The sequence below is a fragment of the Panthera uncia genome (assembly GCF_023721935.1).
Source record: "Panthera uncia isolate 11264 chromosome A1 unlocalized genomic scaffold, Puncia_PCG_1.0 HiC_scaffold_16, whole genome shotgun sequence".
NCBI lineage: Eukaryota > Metazoa > Chordata > Mammalia > Carnivora > Felidae > Panthera > Panthera uncia.
Window position 1 is genome coordinate 1,776,682 of NW_026057576.1, and position 22,819 is coordinate 1,799,500.

The window sequence follows — 22,819 nt, forward strand, 5'->3', positions numbered from 1 at the left end:
CGTGATCACTTCACAATATATACAAATACTGAGTCCCTATATTGTACATCCGAAACTACTAAAATATTATAGGTCATAAATAAATAAAATGAGTCATTTTAGGTTCGAAAAAAACTATTAAAAATCTGAGGAAAGAATAAGACAGGAGGGTGGAGGGGCGGGTTAAATAGGTGATGGAAATTAAGGAGCGCGCCTGTAACGAATACTTGTGGTAAGGACGTGCTGAATCACTGACTGTACACCTGAACTTAATACTCCACCGTATGTTAGCTGGAATTTGAACAAAACCTTTAAAAAAAGAAAGAGTACGAGTCTTACAGAGCCAGATATAAACACTTACAAAGGCACAGTAATAATTTTTTTTAGAACAGGAGAAACAAACAAGGGAGCAGAGAGACTTCCCAGAAACAGACCCATGACATATGACAAAATAGTGAGGAAAGGTTAGACTGCACAACAAATGGCACCAGAAAGTTGGCTATTTATAAGCAAAAACAAAAGGTCAGATATTTAATTCATATCATACATATAATAAATTCTAGGGGAATGGAAGACTGAAAAATGAAAAGCAAAACTTTTTTAACGTTTTTAACAGACTATTAAGAAGAAAACGTAGGAGAGTATGTCAGAGTGGGGAAGAACTTTTTAAACAATAAAAGGCACAAATCCTTTTTATTTGACTATATTAAAAGTATAACCTTCTCAACATTAACTGGAAGTGAAAAGACTAGACACAGATTAGGAGGCAGTAATAACTGCACTGAATATAATTAACAAAAGACTAATACTCAGAACATAAAAACTCCCACAAAAGACAACTTACAGCAGAAACTGACAGCTACCCCTCTTCTTCCTCAGTCAAGAACTTGAGTATGAGGCACCGAGCCTCGAGGAATAACACTTCTTAGTGCCCTGCGGGACTAGGGACTAAGTTCTGGCCAATAAGACATCAACAAAGCTTGGGGTAGGACTTCCTAAAGGCAGCTGATTCAGCTGAAACACACTTTTCTCTTGCCCATAGATCTTCTTTCCTACCCCCTGGAAATGGATATGGTGGCTGTAGCTCTACTACTAACCATCTCGGACCACAGGAAGACACCAGCCACGAATTGTAAACATAGAAACGGAAAGAAGAAAGCAGCAGCAGCAGCAGCAGCAGCAGCAGCATGAGCCCCTGGTGCTATCCTGGAAGCCATCAGACCATCGTCGGATCACTTTATCTCCACGCTTCAGGTGAGAAAAAATAATCCTTTTCAAAAAGACAACGTTACTGGACTTTGGGGTTACATGCTGCCTAATCCAATCCAACCAATTACACAATGTAATAGAAAAATGGCCAATGAACTACAGGCTAGACAAGTCACAGAGAAGAAAGTAAAAATGGCTAATAAGCCTAAAAACATACTCAACCTCACTAGAAACCACTGAAATGCAATTAAAACAGTAAGCTACTGTTTCTGAGGGGGAATGAAAAATGATGCAGGTTAAAAAAAATTAGTACAAAAACAAGAGTTTAAGACGTTTGGGAGTACTGTAGATAGCTGTAAGCCTGCATTTTTCCAATGTAAAAATGGAACATTAATTTGGAATTTTGGGATTACCTAGAAAAAGTTGATGGTCCTGAACAGCAAGGTATGCACAAGTCCCCTTCTAGGCATTTATTCTCTAGAGAACCTCTCCCCCACACAAAGAAAGCTCACATAAAGATGTTCCTCAGCACTACCATAACAGACAAATAAAAAAGAGTAGCAATTTGAATTCCATCAATAGGGAATATATCGTAGTACAGTCATACAGTTAAAGACCAAACTACAGCGACATTTACCAAAGTGGCTAAACTGAAAATTATTCTGAGTGAAGCAAATGACTGAACCTATACAACATATCATCTAGGTAAAACTTCAAAAACTCAAAAGTATGGTAGTATTTTTATTTTCCTTTGTGGACAAAGTGTGAAAACACGGAAGGTAAGGAAAAACAATTTTACTTTACTGTTTTTTTTTATTATTTTTTAAAATGTTTATTTATTTTTGAGAGAGAGAGAGGGAGGGAGGGAGGGAGGGTACACGAGCACACAAGCAGGGGAGGGGCAGAGAGAGAGGGAGACACAGAATCCAAAGTAGGCTCCAGGCTCCAAGCTGTCAACACACAGCCCAACACGGGGCTCGAATTCACGAACTGTGAGATCATGACCTGAGCCGAAGTCAGATGCTTAACCGACTGAGGCATTCAGGTGCCCCTTTGAAAAAAATGTCTTAAAGATTTATTTTTTAGCAATCTCTACAACCAAAGTGGGGCTCGAACTCACAACCCTGAGATCAAGAGTTGAGTGCGCCACCAACTGAGCCAGCTGGGTGCCCCAAGGATCAACAATTTTAAAAGCATGCTTCTCTTTAGAGATGAAGAAGCAGAGTCTGGAGAATGGTACCTAAAAGGGATCCAGGGCATCTGAGTGGTTCAGTTAAGTGTCTGACTTTGGCTCAGGTCCTGATCTCACAGCTCGTGAGTCTGAGCCTCGCGTGGCGCTCGCTCTCTGCCGTCGGCACAGAGCCCACCTGAGATCTTCCTCGGTCTCTACCCCTCCCCAGGTCTTTCTCTCAAAAATAACTATTAAAAAAAAAAAATCTTATGAAAGGGACCCATAGGCAGCTTCAATAGATTATTTTTCAGTTTGTACGCAAAATGGCTACATTCACATTTGCTAGCCCAGGAGATGAGATCATGGTTATGACCTGCACTGTTCTCATACTCGTGCATTTTTTAAAATGAGCCATTCCTCACAGCTCTCCTGACGGGATACCCAGAACAACTCTTCTGCTAAAATCAAATCAAATAATGTGGATAAAATATTTCTACATTTTTAAATGTATTGCTGAGCTTACAAGAAATTAAGGAATCCTCAGAAGCTAAAAAAACAAAAAACAAAAAACAAAGAAAAACCAAAGCAAGAATCCAAAGATAAAATATGGCACTCATGCATTTACCCTAGAAACATTTGTCAACTTCAGGTGACCTTGAGTTTCCATTCTGATGGCTACCCAAGCAGTACAGAAGACATAAGATATACGGTCAGGGCCCTCCTAAGATGGGGATCTAATAGGACACCCCTCCACATAAAGCTGGGGTCCTCAGTGTAAGCATAAAGCATTAACAAACAAAAACAGGGAGGAAGGGAGGAAGGGAGGAAGGGAGGAAGGGAGGAAGAGAGGGAGAGAGCAACTTGCTAGTTTGGATCTTAAGGACAGATGAGAAGGAACATTACTTCAGACAACTGATAACCAAGAACAGGCCTTCAAACAGGTTTCCTGCCTCATTTCAACAGAACCCATGTGGTCCCAAAACTTCAAGCCAATAAACTTAAAGTAGCCCTATGTTGGTCATGCACCTAAGGCACCTGGAGTAATGCACCATAATCCAGGCTTCAGACTTTTCCAGAAACATCTCCAAGAGCTAATATTCAAAAATTTTCAAACACATGAAGAAACAAGCTACCATGGGTCTGCAGAACAACACATTAAAGAATCAAATCAACAAAATTCACAAATATTCAGAAACGTGATACAAAATGTTTAAAAAACCTAAATATGTATGAAGCAGACTTAAGCAAATAAAATCTTTTACATATCAAATGATACTATCAGCAGAATAAAAAGTCAATTCACAGAGGGGTGACTGGGTGGCTCAGTTGGTTGGGCGACTGACTTCAGCTCAGGTCATGATCTCACAGTTCGTGGGTTCGAGCCCCGGGTCAGGCTCTGTGCCGACAGCTGGGAGCCTGGAGCCTGCTTCCCGTTCTGTGTCTCCTCTCTCTCTGCCCCTCCCCTGCTTGCAGTCTGTCTCTCACTCTCTGTCTCTCAAAAATAAACAGATGTAGGGGCGCCTGGGTGGCTCAGTTGGTTAAGCGTCCGACTTCGGCTCAGGTCATGATCTCTCAGTCTGTGAGTTCGAGCCCCGCGTCGGGCTCTGTGCTGACAGCTCAGAGCCTGGAGCTTGCTTCAGATTCTGTGTCTCCCTCTCTCTCTGACCCTCCCCCGTTCATGCTCTGTCTCTCTGTCTCAAAAATAAATAAACGTTAAAAAAAAATTTTTTTTAATATAAATAAATAAAATAAAAAATAAAAAAAAAAAAGAGAAAGATAGTATGACAGTTCCTCACAAAACTAAACACAGAATTATCACACAAGACAGCACTCCACATCTAGGAAGATACTCAAAAGAACTGAAAACAGGGCTCAAAGAGACCACACACCAATATCCATAGCAGTATTATTCCCAATAGCCAAAAAGATGGAACAACCACACCCACTGATGAATGAACAAAAGGTAATAAATGTACACAGACAATGGCATATATCCAGCCTTAAGAAAGAATGAATTTTTGATACATGCTACAACAGGTATGAATCTTGGACACATTTTGTAAGGCAAATAAGCCAGACACAAGATAAATGCCACAGGATTCCACTTATATGAGGTACCCAAAATAAACTAGAAAAAGAGTGTAAAAAGTGGTTACCTAGGGTGGGGCGGGGGCAGAAATAAGGAGTTATTATTTAATGAGTTGTACAGTTTTCGTATGGAATAATGGGAAAATTTTGGAGACAGCAGTGATGGTTGTACAACAACGTGAAAGTACAGTAAAACCTTGGATTGTGAGTAACTTGCTCTCTGAGTGTTCCCCAAGGTGAGCAAACATTTCTAAAAAACCTTAACTTGATACACAAGCGATGGCTTGCAGTGCTAATAGTATGTGATGCCGAATGTCACGTATCAATACTGAGTCAATGGTTCTTCTCTCTGTCTGTCTGTCTGTCTCTCTCACTGGGATTGTGGGTGATCATCGCCCACGCTCAGATGCTTGCTCTCAGGCCGCGGTGTTTGGCAGAAATCAGCGATTTTTCAGAACGCTTGGAAGGCGCCCACCACTGGCACTAGTCTATTTTTTGTCACTTCAAAGCACCTGTGGACAGTCCTTTGCTTTTCCAGACAAGAGAACGCTTAGGAATGCTTTCCTTCATTCTAGGTCAAGCGCCTGCAGATGCAGACCCTTTCCTCTGCTGCCTTATTGCCAGTTACGTTAAATACAGTACATGACAAGAGTGTATTAATACTGTGCTGTAGTCAACATCCATGCGAGTGTATACAATGGCCCCGTGCAGAAAAAGATGCCATTGAGCCAACAGATAGCGGTGATTCCGGTAGTGATAGTCAAAGTCGTCCTACACAATAACCCTCCTCCCTTGTCTCCCTCACACCAGCCACGAAGGTTTTCAAAGGTAAGTGCGGGCTACTTTGTTTTTCTTTATATTTTGTACTTTCTTTTTAATGCTTTTTAATGTTTATTTATTTTTGACAGAGAGAGACAGAGACAGAGAATGAGTGGGGGAGGAGCAGAGAGAGAGGGAGACCCAGAATTCAAAGCAGGCTCCAGGCTCCGAGCTGTCAGCACAGAGCCTGACGCGGGGCCTGAATTCATGGACTGCGAGATCATGACCTGAGCCAAAGTTGGATGCTCAACTGACTGAGCCACTCAGGCGCCCCTATATTTTGTACTGTCTTTATTATTTTGTATTGTATTATAGTATTGCAATCACTTTTATATGAATATTTTGGGGTTGTGGAACGAATCATCTGAGTTTCCATTATTTCTTACGGGGAAATTTGCTTTGATACACAAGTGCTCTGGATTACAAGCATGTTTCCAGAATGAATTATGCTCACCAACCAAGGTTTTACTATACTTAAAAATAGTAAAAGCAGCAAGATAACACAACAGATCTCTTAGGATCAACATAACAAAAGAAACATAAGTATTTATAGACATAAATCTTGTTTAGAGGGTTACAGGGATATACATACAACTGTCCAAACTTGTCAAACTGGACACCCAAGATCTGTGAATTTTATTGTACATTAATATGCCCCCCAAAATGGCAAAACCTCAATGGATAGATTAAAAGGCAGATTAAACACACTGAGGAGAAAACTGAAAAGACAAAAAATTATGAAGAATGCAGAAAGGCACAAATACTAAGAGTCTTGGACAACAAAGTGAAGGTGAAAGCCCCGGGAAACTAACCTATAGAAACTGTATCTTCCAGGCTTCCTTGCCCCAGCCCCAGCTGCTCCTTTTCTCCACCAAAAGCCTGTCAGGCTGCTCTCTCCTACAGCTATAGCTCTCTCGGATTCTCCACTCTCCCTCCCTGCCCGTTCAGGCCCCAACAATGACTTCTCCATCCTCTGTGGGTCCCTTACACCGTATCCTCCCCAATCTTTGTCAACAGTCCCTTCACTAACTCTCCTCAATTATCCCTTTGAGTGTTCCTCTGCCAAGATCTTGACTGATACAGCATCCGGCAACAACTTTGAAAAATAAAGATTAAAAAGAAAAATGCCAGGAAATATTCCAAATTTGTAAGTTTGTAAAATCCCAAAATTGATGAGAAACCCTAAAAACCCAATGAATTCAAACAGAATAAAAAAGAAATCGTATTACTGATACCACAGTTTAACTGAAGAATTCAAAAATCAAAAGATCTTAAAAGCAGCCAAAGGAAAAAAAGATTACCTTCAAAGAAGTAACTGACTAAAAGTACAACTTCCTAAGGGGAAACCAGATTAGAGAGAAAACAAAATAACATTTTCAGAGTACTGATGGAAAGTATTACCTTAGAAATATAGATCCAGGAAACATCTTTCAAGGATTAAAATATAATTGAAGATATGTTCCTCCAAATAAAAACTTTTACTACCGAAATACACACTTCCTTTAGGAAACTCTGAAGAAGGAAAATGATACCGGATGGAAAGCCTTAAATGCAAAGGATTATAGACAAATTAACTATGTGAATAAATCTAAGCAAATACTGATATTGTTTAAGTGATTAATTTGTGAAATTAAAACAGGTGATTAAGGGGCACCCAGGTGGTTCAGTCAGTTAAGTGTCTGACTCTTGATTTCAGCTTGGGTCATGACCTTGTAGTTCCTGAGTTCCAGACCCACACTGGGCTCTGTGCTAGCAGTGTGGATGCTGCTTGGGATTCTCTTTCTCCCTCTCTCTCTCTCTGCCCCTCCCCCACTCGTGCTGTCGCTCTCTCTCTCTCTCTCTCTCTCACTCTCTCTCTCTCAAAATAAATAAACTTAATTAAAAAAAGATGATTAAGATTCTGGAAAATATATAGCATGTAAGTCAGGAGAGGTGGTTTTAAGTTCTTGCACTGTTCTGAGACAGTATATACAGATTAACTTTAAACTAAATGGAGTACACATGCCAAAACGTCTGCCATGGTCAATAAAAGAATAAAAATAGAAAATAAAGAACATGCACATTAGACATCCAAACTATGGAAGGAGGAACAAAAGATTATCGAATTCTCAAAGAAGGCAAAGGAAGAACCACACACACACAAAGACAACAAAAATATGTAATTTATCAGTAATCACAAATAAATAAGATAAACTAAACTGTAGATAAAAAACTGAGATTGTCAGGCTGGATAAAAAAAATCCAGCTTCATGCATACAAAAAAACCAAAGGCATAGAAAGGCTGAAAATCAAGGCTGGAAAAAGACGTACCAAGCAAATTCTAATCAAAAGAAGTTAACGAAATTGATATAACTATGATAACAGCAGGAAAAAAAACCCCAGAATTTAAGAGGGGTGCCTGGGTAGCTCAGTCGGTTAAGGGTTCGACTTCAGCTCAGGTCATGATCTCCATGGTTCGTGGGTTCGAGCCCCATGTAGGGCTCTGTGCTGACAGCTCAGAGCCTGAAGCCTGCTTCAGATTCTGTGCCTCCCCCTCTCTCTGCCCCTCCCCTGCTCCTGCTCTGTCTCTCTCTCTCTCTCAAAAATAAATGAATGTTAAAAAAAAAAAAAAAAAGAATTTAAGATAAAATGTTACTAAAGAGAAGTGGGTCATCTAATAATCATTAAAGGGTTCACTGAAGTAGTATGTAAATAATACACAGTCTCAAATATCAATTAAGCAAAAATGAGAGGACTACCAACAAATCCACTAATGTCTCTCTTGGTAACTGCCAGCTTATGGAGACAAAAAGATTTAACAAGCTTAATTTAAGGGACATACATAACTTGCATGTTTAACTGGATATCACACATTCTTTTCAAATATGTGCTGAACAAAAACTGAGAATATTCTAGGCCATAAGGCATATTCTAACAAAGTTTAAGTAACTGATACATACGTAACACATTCTCACAAAGCAATTAAGTTAGAACCCGACTAAAAACAAAAACTAGAAAAATTCAAAGATGAAAGAAACAATAATGGAAAACATTAAAAATGAGCCCAAAAATACTTCGTTGTTTTTAAGTTTATTTATTTATTTTTGAGAAAGACAGAGACAGCGTGAGCAGGGGAGGAGCAGAGACAGAGGGACAGAAAGAATCCCAAACAGGCTCTGTCCTGTCAGCACGGAGCCTGATGCAGGGCTCAAACTCATGAAACCGTGAGATCATGGCCTGAGCCAAAATCAAGAGTAAATAAATGCTTAACCCACTGAGCCACCCTTGACCCAAAATATGGTGTAGCAAAAATCTGTGATATGCAAGTTGAGTGCAAGAGGAAAATGCATAGCTTTAAATGCTTGCACTGGAAATTAAGAAGGTTAAAACCAACAAGCTAAACCTCCAATGTAAGAACTTAGAAACCATAGCAGAACCCACCCAAAGAAAACAGAATGAAGGAAATATTAGGGAGTAGAAAATGATGAAACAAATTATATATACAATATGTACAATAAAGATAAAAAAGCAAAAATAAAAAATAAAAAATAAAGCAAACAAAAGTTGCTTCTGTGGAATGCCTAATAAAATTAATAAAACAAGATTAATCAAGGGAGGGAGAACACGATTTATAAACAGGCAATATTAAAAAAGCTTGTAACTACCTGGGTCTTGAACGATAAAGAGATAGTGAAAAAAAAACAACTGTATAGTGATAAACATAAAAACATATGTGATATGGACAAATTCCTAGAAAAATATAACAAAACGAACTTGAGAACAGAAAACTTGAGGGGCACCTGGTGGCTCAGTCAGTTAAGCGTCTGACTTCGGCTCAGACAATGACCTCACAGTTCGTGAGTTTGAGCCCGCATTGGGCTCTGTGCTGACAGCTCAGAGCCTGGAGCCTGCTTCCGATTCTGTGGCCCTCCCCCACTCACACTCTGTCTCTTTCTGTCTCTCTCTCTTGAGAATAAGTAAACATTAAAAAAAAAAAAAACAGAATAGAAAACTTGAACAGTCCTGCAACTATTAAATAAATCACATCAGTTTAAAATAGTTTTTCCTTTAAGTTCCTGATCCAGATGATTTTACCAAACAGCAGGGAATAAATCATTCCAATCCTACAACACAAATGTCCAGAGAATACAAAAGACAGAACACTCTTTGACCCATTTTAGTTAGCATATCATCATAAATATGCAGATACCAAAATCAGATGAGAACAACGTGAAACTTACAGGCAAACCTTACCCATGAACAGAGATGGGAAAATCTTGAGAGTTCACATACTAAATACAACAATGGAATTTTAAAAAAATAAAAATAATAATGTACACTGTGACCAAGTTAGTTTATCCCAGGACTACAAATCTGGGTTAACATTGGAAAACTGACGTCTTTTACCACATTAACATATTAAAAGAGAAAGCTATGTCATCACAAAAAATGCAGAAACATGTTTAATAAGATCCATGGCTAAGCTTTTCACAAAGTAGGAATAAGTGGAAACTTCCGTAACCAGATAAAAAGAATTCACAAAAAACCCTAACAAACATCACACTAATGTGGAGGCAAGAAACGCATTCCCTTAAACTATCCGCAAGTGTTGGTATACCATCAGGGTCCTGTGGACTCATTTTTTTGTTTAAAGAACGTTCTTTTTAAATTATTTTTTATTAAAAAAAATTTTTTTTTTTTTTTTGAGAAAGAACGCGAGAGGGCGGGAGAGGGGCGGAGAGAGAGGGAGAGAAAGAGTCCCAAGCAGGCCCCGTGCTGCCAGTGCAGGGCCCGATGCAGGACCGGATCTCACAAACAGTGACATCCTGATCTGAGCTGACCTCAAGAGTTGGGTACCTGGGTGGCTCAGCCAGTTAAGTGTTAAGCATCTGACTTCAGCTCAGGTCGGGACCTAACGGTTTGTGGGTTCGAGCCCCACGTCAGGCCCTGTGCTGACAGCTCAGAGCCTAGAACCTGCTTCCTGTGTCTCCCTCTCTCTCTTCCCCTCCCCCGCTTACACTCTGTCTCTCTCTCTCAAAAATAAATAACCACTTACAAAAAATTAAAAAAAAAAAAAAAAAAAGAGCTGGAGGCTTAACCTATGGAGCCACTCAGGAGCCCCTAATAAGCAAGTTTTTGGTTTGTTTGTTTTTTAAGAACTATTTGTAATGCTTGCTATTTTGTAATTTTTGTTTCTTCTTAGCGGTATTAAAAAAAAATTTTTTTTTTAGTTTATTTATTTCGAAAGAGACAGAGAGAGTCTGTGTGAGTGGGAGAGAGGCAGAGGGAGAGGGAGTGACAGAATCCCAAGCGGGCTCCACACTGTCAGCACAGAGCTCCATGCAGGGCTCAAATTTACAAACTGTGAGATCATGACCTAGCTGAAATCACGAGTCGGAAGCTTAACTGATGGAGCCACCCAGGCGCCCCTCTTAGAGGTATTTCAAAGAATAAATAGAAAATTTACTTTTTAAAAATTAGAATAAAACTCATTCTAATTTGAAGTCACTTATGAACCTACTAGACCCTTTTCTAAGATTCATAATGGGATCTTAGCCATCTTATTTTTATTACTTTTTTTTTAATGTTTGTTTATTTTTGAGAGAGAGAAAGAGAGCAGAGGAGGGGAAAAGAGGGAGGGGGACACAGAATCCGAAGCAGGCTTTACGCTCTGAGCTGTCAGCACAGAGCCCAACGTGGGGCTTGAATCACAAGATGCGAGATCATGACCTGAGCCGAAGTCGGACGCTTAACCGACTGAGCCACCCAGGCGCCCCAGCAATCATATTTTTAAATATCTTGAAATATTTTGTCATTTCACCATTCTAAGGACTATGTCATCAGAACTCATCAATTATTCCCAACTATGTTAAGGCTAAAATAAGAACAAAATTTAAAAGTAAGAAATGATTAAACCGCCTAGAAAAGTAATGCAATAGCAAAATAAATCAACACTATTATATTAGCCTCTTTTTCTTTCTTTTTTTTTTTTTTTACTACCTTGCTCAGAGTAAAGCATGACCTTTCAAGAAAGGTATAAAAGAAACCTGGAAACACCATTTTAATAGTCTTTATTTTATTCTGGGTTTTGTTGAATAGTGCTGAGATTTCAGAATTCTTTCTTTTCCTCCCATAATGAGAAAAAGAAAACTGACAAGACACAATTATGAGGTGAATCAGAAGATGATACACAAAGACAAAAGAACAGCACTCTAGATGTACACAACACAGGAGCCACTGGCCACATTTAGTTGTTTAAATTAGTTTAAATTAAATTAAAAATTTAATTCCTCAGGTGCACTGGCCACATTTCTAGTGTTTAATAGCCAAGTGTTACTAATGGTTATCACGTTAGACAACACAGATATAGAAAATCCTATCACTGCAGAAAATTCTAATGGACAGACACTATTAATGATGATAAAATTGATCATATAAACGTAATCTCCGAAGCACCTGGGTGGCTCAGTCGGTTAAACGTCTGGACTTGATCTCGGCTCAGGTCATGATCTCAGGGTTCACAGGACCAAGCCCCACATCACACTCTGTGCTGACGGTGCAGAGCCTGCTTGGGATTCTCTCTCTCTCTCTCTCTCTCTCTCTCTCTCTCCCTCCCTCCCTCTCTCTCTCTCTGCCCTCCCTGCCCCTTTGTATGCACTCTCAAAATAAACATATAGACTTAAAAAAAAATCTCGGACCCTGTGTCTATAGATGACAATGTTCCAGATCACTGGTTCTCAACTGAGGCACTGTTGGTCCCCCAGGGGATGTCTGGCAATGTCTAGAGACACTTTTGTCGTCACAACGGGGAAGTGCTGCTGGCAACTAGTGAACCAGGGTTCAGGATGCCGCTAGAAATACCTGATGCACACGGCAGACCACAGCAAGAATTATCCAGCCCGAGATGTCACCAGTGGCAAAGATGAGAAACCTTGTCCTAGTTTTCTAGAGAACGCAAGAATCAATGAATGCACTATGTACTTCCAAGAACAAGAAGGAAATGAGAGCATCCTCATCCAGTCGGTCATATTACACAAGAATCAGCTCATCACCCAATACTCTGTAATGAGAACATGGATCAACTTGTTCTGCTCAGAGGATGTGTGACACTTTCTTTTATTCTTACTCTTTAACGAGGTCCGCATAAAAAATTGCTTGATGGAGTTTGTTAAGTGGGCAAGCGTAACAAGGCAGGTGTGTGTACGAAGGTGATGAAAAATTCACTGTCTTGATCATTCGAATTAGCGTTTACAAACCTAAAACAGTTTTAATTATGATGCGAAGGAACATGGTCACCTTCTCTTCATCAATGTTATGTGCCACCAACGTTTGCAAAAGTATCTGTTTTGATGATTCTAGAGCAAGGGTCAGAATTACAAGGTAAAACCTATTAAAGATACAGCATCTGACATCTAGCATCAGCACCTACTGCATTTTAACAGTGGCAATGCCATAACCAGAAGTAATGACAGAACCTATGAGAATTACATGAAATCTGGAATCGGTATTTACCAATCAGAAGAACGCAAAGAGACACAGGGCCACGCGCTAGACGTGTGCTGCCCAACATGGAGGTCACTATCCACCACATGTGGCTATTGACATGAATTAAAATTTTAGCTCCTCCATGCCACTAGTCCCATTTCAAGTGCTCAATGGCCACATGTCACTAGCAGCTACTGTACTGGAGAGTGCAGACACAAAACGTTTCCATCAACCCAGAAAGCTCTGTCGGCACTACTCTAGAAGAAACTTAATCAACTGAACAACTATTTCCCGAGTGCTGACTCACAAGCTTACCTTGACTCATGTGCTTTGATGCAATGCTATCCGATACATTAAAGTACATGTGCCAGGCACTACCCTAAACACTTTCCTTTTAATGTAAGTGAAATCGTTTAATTCTCACATTAACTGCACCAGATAGATATTACGCTTTTTCTATTGTAGAGACGAAGAAACAGATCCACAGAGGTTAACTGACTTGCCAGATGTCGCACAGCTACTTGGAGATTAGAGCCAAGAAGAATCCAAACAGTCTGGCTCCAGAGCTGCTGTGTTATACTCAATTTCTAAATTTCAACAATTTCTCATGTGTCTAATAAACCAACAGGGTGACTTCTCTAGTATCTCATCCAAGTAGCTTACTATCACACTACTACTGTTATCTAATTAGTCCTCTAGCCCAGCCACAAACCACAGAATAAAGACAGACCAGCTTTCTAACATTATTAATTTTATCCAGAGTGAGGTCAAATGATTTTATATTAAAACAGAGACATTATGAATCACAATGAAATTTCTGTTAACTTCTAAGGAAAAAGGTGAGAAATTTGGGGCTTCTATAAGCTATTGCAGGATACTCCCAGCTTCCCCGAAATATATATTCACTCTCCTTTACCATAAGAGTCACTGTGGCGTTAAAGACTTGTCTCGAATATTAATGTCCCCCACCGCCCCCCCAGCTTTTTGCTTATAATCTCATCATCTCTTTGCTGCACAATTTTAACAGCCTCCTAACTTGTCTTCCTACCTCACATTGCTTCCCTCAGTCAGATTTTCACATATGGAACCACAGATCTGACAAGTCACACTACTGGGGACATTCAAGCTGAATTATTGTGGCAAATAAGGCCTTAAGATAACTCAGCCCCTTGCCTGCTTCCCTAGGCTCATCACAAAGTACTCCCTTCCTCATTTATTTGTACACTTTTTTCCTTCAACAAGTATTACTGAGCAAATACTATGTGCAAACAAGCTAACACATATTAGAGTCTAGCAAAGGAGACCAACATTTATTTGTTAATCACACAAATAAATGTAAAATCTCAAATGTGCTAGGTGTTATGAAAGAACTACACAGTTATCTAAGAGTAGGACACATAAGTCTCACCTTTCAGGGAAGCTGAAGAAGGCCTTCCTGACAAAGTGACCATGGAGAGACCTGAAGGCTTAGATGAAAGTGAAGAATATTCTAGGCAGAGGGAAAGATATATGAAAGGTCCTGAGGCAGAATGAAGAACAGGACAAAGACTGAAAGAGAGCTAGTATGGCTGATGCAGAGAAAAAGCAGAAGAAGGTTTCTAAGAAGCCGAAAAGACAAAACTTACTCAGAGCCTTGCAAAGAGCAAGCACTAATAAAACCTCAATTCAAACCTGGGTAATCTGCCTCTGAAACCTACTACTATGTTATATGCCTTCCCCTACAGCAGTCTGTTCATATTATTTCAGCCCATAAATTATTACCAAATGCTCACTATATGCCAGGCAATGTGGTTCAGACACAACCATGGGTCAATGATAAGCAAAAACAAACAGAACTCCTGTCCTCGTGAAGCTCACAATCCAGTAGTCAATTGTATAATCAAATAAATAGCATAAAATGGCAGGTGTAATAAATATCACTAAAGTGGATGAAGCTATGAAAAAATAATGTACCCTAAGAGTGGTCAGGCTACTTTGATAAAATAAACAACTACATTAAGATCTGAAGAATTAAACGTTAACTAGGCAGAAAAAGGAGAAGGGTGTTCCAAGCCAAGAGAAGACATACACGTAAGGGCCTGGAAGGAGCGTATCAAATGTGATGGCCTGAAGCCCAGCATGCTATAGCCAAAGGCCAGCTTCCTGGATGTGTGACCTGTGCAGTCTCACAGGGTCCAACCCTCAACAGGGCCCCTGGCTTAATGCGACACTCAGCTGTCACCGTCCTGAAATTCTTAATGATTTTATTTCCGAACTTGTGTTTCTTTTTTTTTTATTTTATTTTTTTCAATATATGAAATTTATTGTCAAATTGGTTTCCATACAACACCCAGTGCTCATCCCAAAAGGTGCCCTCCTCAATACCCGTCACCCACCCTCCCCTCCCTCCCACCCCCCATCAACCCTCAGTTTGTTCTCAGTTTTTAAGAGTCTCTTATGCTTTGGCTCTCTCCCACTCTAACCTCTTTTTTTTTTTTTTTCCTTCCCCTCCTCCATGGGTTTCTGTTAAGTTTCTCAGGATCCGCATAAGAGTGAAACCATATGGTATCTGTATTTCTCTGTATGGCTTATTTCACTTAGCATCACACTCTCCGGTTCCATCCATGTTGGGGCACTTGTACCCCAGTGTTTATAGCAGCACTCTCAACAATAGCCAAATTATGGAAAGAGCCTAAATGTCCATCAACTGATGAATGGATAAAGAAATTGTGGTTTATATACACAATGGAGTACTACATGGCAATGAGAAAGAACGAAATATGGCCGAACTTGTGTTTCAAAGCCCAATTTTATTTGGTAGCAAGATTATGCTTAACTAGCACCCATTAAACACATCTGCAGAAATAGGATGGCCTGACTTATAAATTAATTTTTATTCAGCTTGAGCCATGATACAGCTTTTAGTTTTCTTTGAGATAAAAAATGAACAGTCAAGAAGGCAGTCACAGATTTTAAAACACATCAATATTCAATCTTATCAGAATGACATTAATTACATGTGATTCAATGTTTTATATTGTAAAAAATTCAACCTATATGGAAACAGAAAAGACTCTTGCCACTTTCAATCCCATTCTCTAGACAGCCATTCTTAAAAGTTTAGCATACATGGGGCGCGTGGGTGGCTCAGTCAGTTAAGCGTCCAACTTCTGCTCAGGTCATAATCTCACGGTTCATGAGCAGTTAGACTGCTTCGAATTCTGTGTGTCCCTCTCTCTCTGCCCCTCCCCAGCTTGCACTCTGTCTCTCTGTCAAAAAATAAACATAAAAAAAAAAAAACACCTCTAAAAAAAAGAATATCACCACTATTTTTACTGTATTTTCCCCAATTCCTAGTTTATTAAGTTTTACATAAAATGCTGTTAAATTTTATCAACTGCCTTTGGGGTATCTATGATTTCAAAGGTCTTTTCACATTTCTCCAGATCACTGGCTATGTTCCAATTAGTGGAGTTTAACACAAATCCAAGTGCAAAATACACATTTAATTGAATTTTAAATAAAAATTCCCCACTAACGAGTTTTTTTTTAAAAAAAGCATTATATTAGTGGGTGATGGGATGAGCACTGGGTTTCGTACGGAAACCAATTTGACAATAAATTATATTTAATATAAAAAAAGAATTATACTAGTGCCAGTATTCTAATATCTAGTGCCACAGCAGACAAAACTGAAATAAATAAAAATGCTTACTCAATATAAAGCATCTTTCCAATAAAAACAAGTAAATGCTACAATCAAAATTCTTAAATTTAGGACATGTGCATCACTGATCAGAAAACAATAAAAGCGCTGTACCTTATACATAGGATGGGCTCAGGAAATACCAACTGTTAAACAAATGTTCAAATATTGCCGAAGTTCGGCATTTGGTTCTCTCAGACCTTCATGCAGGTGTATCCCCTTACCTGAGATACCACTATCCAACTGGAAACTTCCAAACTGTCGGCCATTGACAACTCAGCTTAAGGATTACCTGTTCCAAGAGCCCTTCCCAAGGTCCCCACCTCAATCTGAGACAGCTGTCCCTCCTCTGTACTCTCACAGAGCACTACTTTAGCCTTTCATTACGTTACTTATCAGCTGCTGATAGTTTTGCCTTTCTCCCTCATTAGACTATACTCTCCTTTCTACACAGGTCTTTCTCCTATCTCCTTAGCACACAGAGCATTGTGCCTAGCAAACACATACTGAAGAAATGCTCCAGAAAGGGTGAGTGGCCAGAGACTTAATTCCAGATCCAGAGTAGCTCTGTGACCACAGGCAAATCACTTACCATCTCTGAATCTCAGATTTTCTTTATTAAGCTTCATATCTCTTCTATTTCCTTCACAGGATTGATGTGAGAATCAGATAAGAATTTTTGGTATCACGCTACAATTTTGTAGATGCTTTCAAAATAGTAACTAGATTCCACCACAATAAAAACCATGAAAACCAGTCATGAATCTCTAATGAAAGCTGCATTTATATTTATTAAATCCATTTTGGTTTAAAAAAAATACAGTAAATTATTTTTCTATGAAGTATGTTAACATATGTACTCCATACTTTCTTATGTCAGTGCTATGCAGACTCGCGAAGGGCAATCCCCAAGAGCTCAAGTGAGCCAGGAAAACAAAACCAAGGAAATTCAAGAATATAAACAAATAAAGCACTCTTTGGGTTTATTATTCAAATGAATGTGATATTAATATTAAAAGAATACATTTTCCATTAGGATGTCTCTAAAATCAAAACACACCCTACATTTTATATCTGTTCATGTGCACACACAAAATGGAAACAAACTTTCTTTAAAATTCATTTACAATTAAAAAGAATTTTTAAATTCATTTACAATGAAGTGAACAAAGAAAAGCACAGGAACATATGGATTGTACAATTTTCACTGATGTAAAAAAAAAAATACTTTTTTTATTTTGAGAGAGAGCGCACTAATGCACGCATGAGCATAGAGGGGCACAGAGAGAGAGAGAGAGAGAGAGAGAAAGGGAAAGAGAGAGAGAACCCTAAGCAGGATTCACTGTCAGCACAGAACCCAACACAGGGCTCAATCTCATGAACCGTGAGATCATGACCTGAGCCGAAAACAAGAGTTGGACGCTCAACCAACTGCACCCCCCAGGCACCCCAATCCGTTTTTTAAAAATACATTTAAAAAATGATATGTGTCCTTCTTTGGGGAGAGGTGGGAGGGGAGAGTTATGCAGCCTCAGAACATGGTCCCTGTCACCCCTTGGTCCTAGCTACAAGGTTTAGATGTGATTCTGTTAACCCTGGGGCCTACCAGTTCTACACATCCTGCGTGCTGGATGCATCTACAAACGTAAAATTGCTATCAGCATTATAGAGGCTGTGTTAGTCTTGTGCTGGTCCCATTGATTTATGATTACCCACAAATAAATATTTACATGTTGAACAAGAAACAAAAAAATAAAAAATAAACATGACATACGCTCTTATATGCCTAGAGATTATTTTTTAATTTTTTTTTTAATGTTTATTTATTTTGGAGAGAGAGATACAGAGCGTGATCGGGGTAGGAGCAGAGAGAGAGGGAGACACAGAATCCGAAGCAGGCTCCAGGCTCTGAGCTGTCAGCCCAGAGCCCGATGCGGGACTCGAACCACCAACTGCGAGATCATGACCTGAGCCGAAGTCGGGCGCCCAACCGACTGAGCCACCCAGGTGTCCCTATGCTCAGAGATTTCTAATATATGCACCCAAGAAACAGAACTGTCTGAAGAGATGGAACAGGAGCTTAGGGAACTTTCACGTTCCCCTATACACCCTTCTGTGCAGCTTGAATTTTTTACTATTCAGAAGGCATCGCCAAGATTTCTAAAATTAAGAATATTTATAGCATTCTCATTAACATAAAAAAGGAAAAACTATATAATGGGTATTATAAAAGCACAGGAAAAAAGGTATACTCAAATTTAATATGGATTGCTTAAGGAGGCAGACTGAGAGTGGGGAAAGGAAGAAGAGAGAGACTCGTTATTCTATGTATTTGTGTGCGGTTGCTATATTTTAAAATAATATGTTCCAGTACTGCTGTTATAATTTTAAATAACAGAAAATGTGTCTACAACATCACATTTTCAGGTCTGTGATGTAACCTCCTAAATTCATGCAGTCAGAGATAAGACTCTCACTGATAAGAATGTTATTAGCACAGAAGTATGATCCACATTACTTACTCTAGTATGCATTTAGTATCCTGTCAAAAATTCAGGGTTGGGTATCTTGAACAAAAAGCTGGTAACTGAAATCTTTTTTGGGGAAGAAATGTTCAGCACCTACTTACATAACTTTCCATTTGCACAATGTTTTCAGAATAACTTCACCTGCACAGTTACTAACCTACAAAAGTCCATCCTCACTCTAGTTTGTTCACCTTCACATTTATTTTCTAGCAAGTAACCTCGCTTGAATCAGAAGATTAAGCAGGATTTACAAGAATCTACAGAAAATGCTCCCTATCACTGTTTGAGACAGAGGAAAATCACTCTTTATGGTGAGATCTATAAGATCGATGAATATATTTTTCACTCTAAAGGTCTAAGACACGATTTGGCAGCTTATCCAATAACCTAAATAGGCCTGAATATAGATGTTTACAAAGAAGCAACTGCAGCATCCAAAAACACATTTCAAAATTTCCCATCAAGCAATAAAATGTAACATTTACGGTATTATAAATACGTTGACTTTAAGAAGCAACATGGTTGAGTAAAAAAAAAGTTTAAGTTCTGAAACAGGAGGGATCTAGGTTCTGAATCACTCTTATCACTAATTTGTTCTGTGACCTACCTTTGGCAAGTCACTTCTACCTCTTTGAACCTCAGTTTCCCCATCTGTAGAATGGAAGGGAGAATGCTTAGACTAGGTGCTCATTGCTCAGGGTCTCTACTTCCTTAGAAAAGCTGATAAAAATCTATAAACCCTATTACCAAAAACGTATGTTTGCATCAAAAAATTTGTTTTAATTTCCTTCTGATAGCCATTGTGGACTCTCTAAGACCTGTGTACTAAATAAAGATGTCTTGAGATTCTTCCGCATACTAAAATTCGATGCCAATTTTCATAAAAGAAATCTATGGACTACCAAATGAAAAAACTAAGCAAAGTGATTGTGAAAGACATCACGAATTACTTGGAATCCCAAAACATAGTAACAACTAAAATATATAGCAATTTCCTATAAGCAATATTTCTTCAGACGGATAAATGCTAAAACCATTCGCCCTTTTAAAAGGTATCTTCATGCTTAACAGTTGAGGATTTAACAATCTTAACTATTCCCAAATGAATTAATATATTAGCTTTCTAGTCCCACTTCCCTTTAGGTTAAGAACCACAAACTGGTAACAGACAGACTTGAGTTGAAGTTCCCACTCTACCACTTTCCTCGCAAATTTGGGTAAATTACTTAGCATCTCCATGTTCGAGTCTCTTAATCTATAAAAGGAAAATGAAAGTAATAATAACCACCTCATAGTAATGATTAAAGTTAACGTACGTAGAGCGCTTGGCATAGTGCCTCGCACACAGTAAGCACTTAATAAAGTGAACTGTTATTACTAGTAATAAACTGGAATACAGTTTTCATGTTGAGAAATAACGCCATAATTGTTACTTACACATTTGTGAATAGTAAGTGGAAGCTTCCAAAAACAAATTTCCTAATTTTAATAACTTTTTTTTCAGTACTTTACTCTGGAAACATTAAAAAGTATGTAAACGGATATCTACACAACATACATAAGAAGTGGTGAGATAGAGTGGAAACAGCCCCAACTTTAGAGCCAGACAGATCTGAGTTCTGAACCTAAATCATCAACTTAGTAATTATGTAACCTGTGCCACTTAAACTTTCTCTCAACCTTGTAAAGCTGTTGCCAGGATTAATAGAGTATGTAAAGCATCAAACACAGTATCTGGCATGTAGTATGCACTCAATAAACAGTACTTATTACTATTCTTCTCAGCTACTGTTACAGATGATAAAACTAGCTTTGCCAAGGAAGAGGGAAGGTACTAGCAAACACAAATGCTAATTAATATTCAGGCCAGTGATGAAAGACACTAATTTTATCTTATCAATGTAAGAACTAAAGCAATGCTTTTTGGGGTCACATACTCCTTCCAGAGCCTAATAAAAACAGAGTCCCTGGCTCTTAGAAATTTTTTCAGATGTTTCAGGAAACACCATGTCAGGGATTTTAAGAACCTTGTATTAAGGGGGAATACTAGCTAGTTTTTTTTCTGGACTTAACTTGCAAGAGTCTGAAAACTTTCCTCAGTTCTGTCACTAAAAGATTCACTTAGCTTTGCTCATAATGAAGCAAATATATCCTCCTTTCATTAGACTTCTCAATTTCGTTAGCTAAATTTCATGAGCTATCGGGTGTTGCGTGTGAAAACAAAACTTTATAAATCCAACTAGAAACGATGCTAGAATTAGTTCAAACACTTTTAAATGCGATGTTCGAACACATAATCCAAGCACTGAACCAAAAGGAAAAATGTTCAAAAAAATAACGAAGCTGGCTGTATTAGATTCTTGGAAAGGCTGGATCAATTCAGGCAATTTACTGAGCCTCTAACTTCCAACAAACATCTACAAACGCGGAGATCAAAACTTACAAAAACAAAGCCGAGCCAAAAAACGCATACGCAGTTTACGAGTAACTGAATATGGTTTATCCTTACTTCTACTCCCTGCGTGGATTATTTTCTTTAAATCCCTTTACTCAGCCTCCTCAAACGCCCTGGGTAAATAACCTACTCATCAAACTGTTCACTGTACAGTGTAAGAACGAAGTCAACGAGCACCTTAGATTCAGCTCTCCTTTAATGTGCGACCCACAGGGAGCTTGGTACTTAATAAAGTTTTGCCCCAATGACCTTGGTCCCAAAGATTCCCCTCCCTCCCTCCCCGTCCTCCCACGTGCTGGCGGCGGCGGTTACCCCAGAGGTGGCAGGTCAGAGAAAGAGCTTGAGGACCCGAAGGCTCGGAGGAAACCAGCGTTGCTAAGAGCACCTGGGCTGGGCTATCCCTTCCTTTGTGGCACCAACTCCCCAGCGGCGCCCACACTGCCCCCGACCAAAGCCCTGCGGGCATGACCCGGACCTCGCTCCCCGCGCCTCGCTCTCGACCCGGTCTGCGGGGCAGGGCGTACGGTGAAGACCGTGGCACAGGAAACCCTCTTTCCTACGGCAGCGTGTTCCGTCGCCCGGCTGGGGTGCCAGACACCTGGGCGATGAGGACAGCCCCGGGAGGCGGGGGGAACGAAGGCAAGAGGAAAGTAGGATGGAGAATCCTGCGCCACGCCACCGCCACCTCCACTTCCAGGGCTCCCGGGAGGCCCTGGCCGGTCGCCGGCCCAGCGGGCGGGAAGGCCTGGCACGGCAAGGCCAGCCAGAGGCCCGCAGATGCTGGGGTACGGGGGTCGCGGTGTACTCACCATCAGAACTTTGGCCGCGTTCTCCAGCTGAGCGATCACTTCTGGGGGCCCCAGCGCCGCCGCCATCATGGTCTCTCTTCAATGACGCGCCATGCGCTGCATTATGGGAGCGGGCGCCGCGGCCGGCCAATCGCCGCAGCGACCCCGGAGCCTCACGCGCTCCCAGAGGCCGTCGCAGCCGCGGTTGACGCCGGCGTCGCGGCCCCCGCGGGCCTGACCTGGCCGCCGGGCTTGGGGCCGTGGGAAGAAGAGCGTGAGGCGGGCCGCCTCGTTAGGGCGGGGGGGCGCCCGCCGTCCCGTACCGGGCGAGGCCGGGGCGGTTGGCCCGGGCGGCGACGGCCGCGCGGGGCGGGCCCCCGGGGGCTCCGGACCCGCGCATGCGTGCTGTGCGGCGCCCCGGCCTCTCGGCCGCTTCGGCCCTCGTGCCCGTGACCCGCTCGGTTCCCTCCGCGGTGAACACACCCCGCCCGGTCCCCGGGCACTGCCCTGGACGCCGCTCCGCTCTCTGTTCTCTGACCCTCACCGTGTGCACCCCGGCCCCTCCTTCCCTTTCCACGCTCCACGCTGGGTAGGACCTCACACGGAACCGCTCTCCCCATTTCCTCTCCCGAG

At 40.6% G+C, this 22,819-nt stretch overlaps 1 protein-coding gene across 2 annotated transcripts in view; it reads right to left on the reverse strand.

The window, feature by feature from the left end:
* Positions 1-22,373, reverse strand: part of XPO4 (exportin 4) — a 119,437-nt gene extending 97,064 nt beyond the window's left edge. For both annotated transcript variants that reach the window (XM_049647333.1, XM_049647332.1), the window contains exon 1: positions 22,208-22,373. In XM_049647333.1, coding sequence (XP_049503290.1) covers positions 22,208-22,276 — 69 coding nt within the window. In that variant the 5' untranslated portion in view covers positions 22,277-22,373. The remainder of the gene's footprint in view (positions 1-22,207) is intronic.
* Between the last annotated feature and the right edge of the window lie 446 nt (positions 22,374-22,819).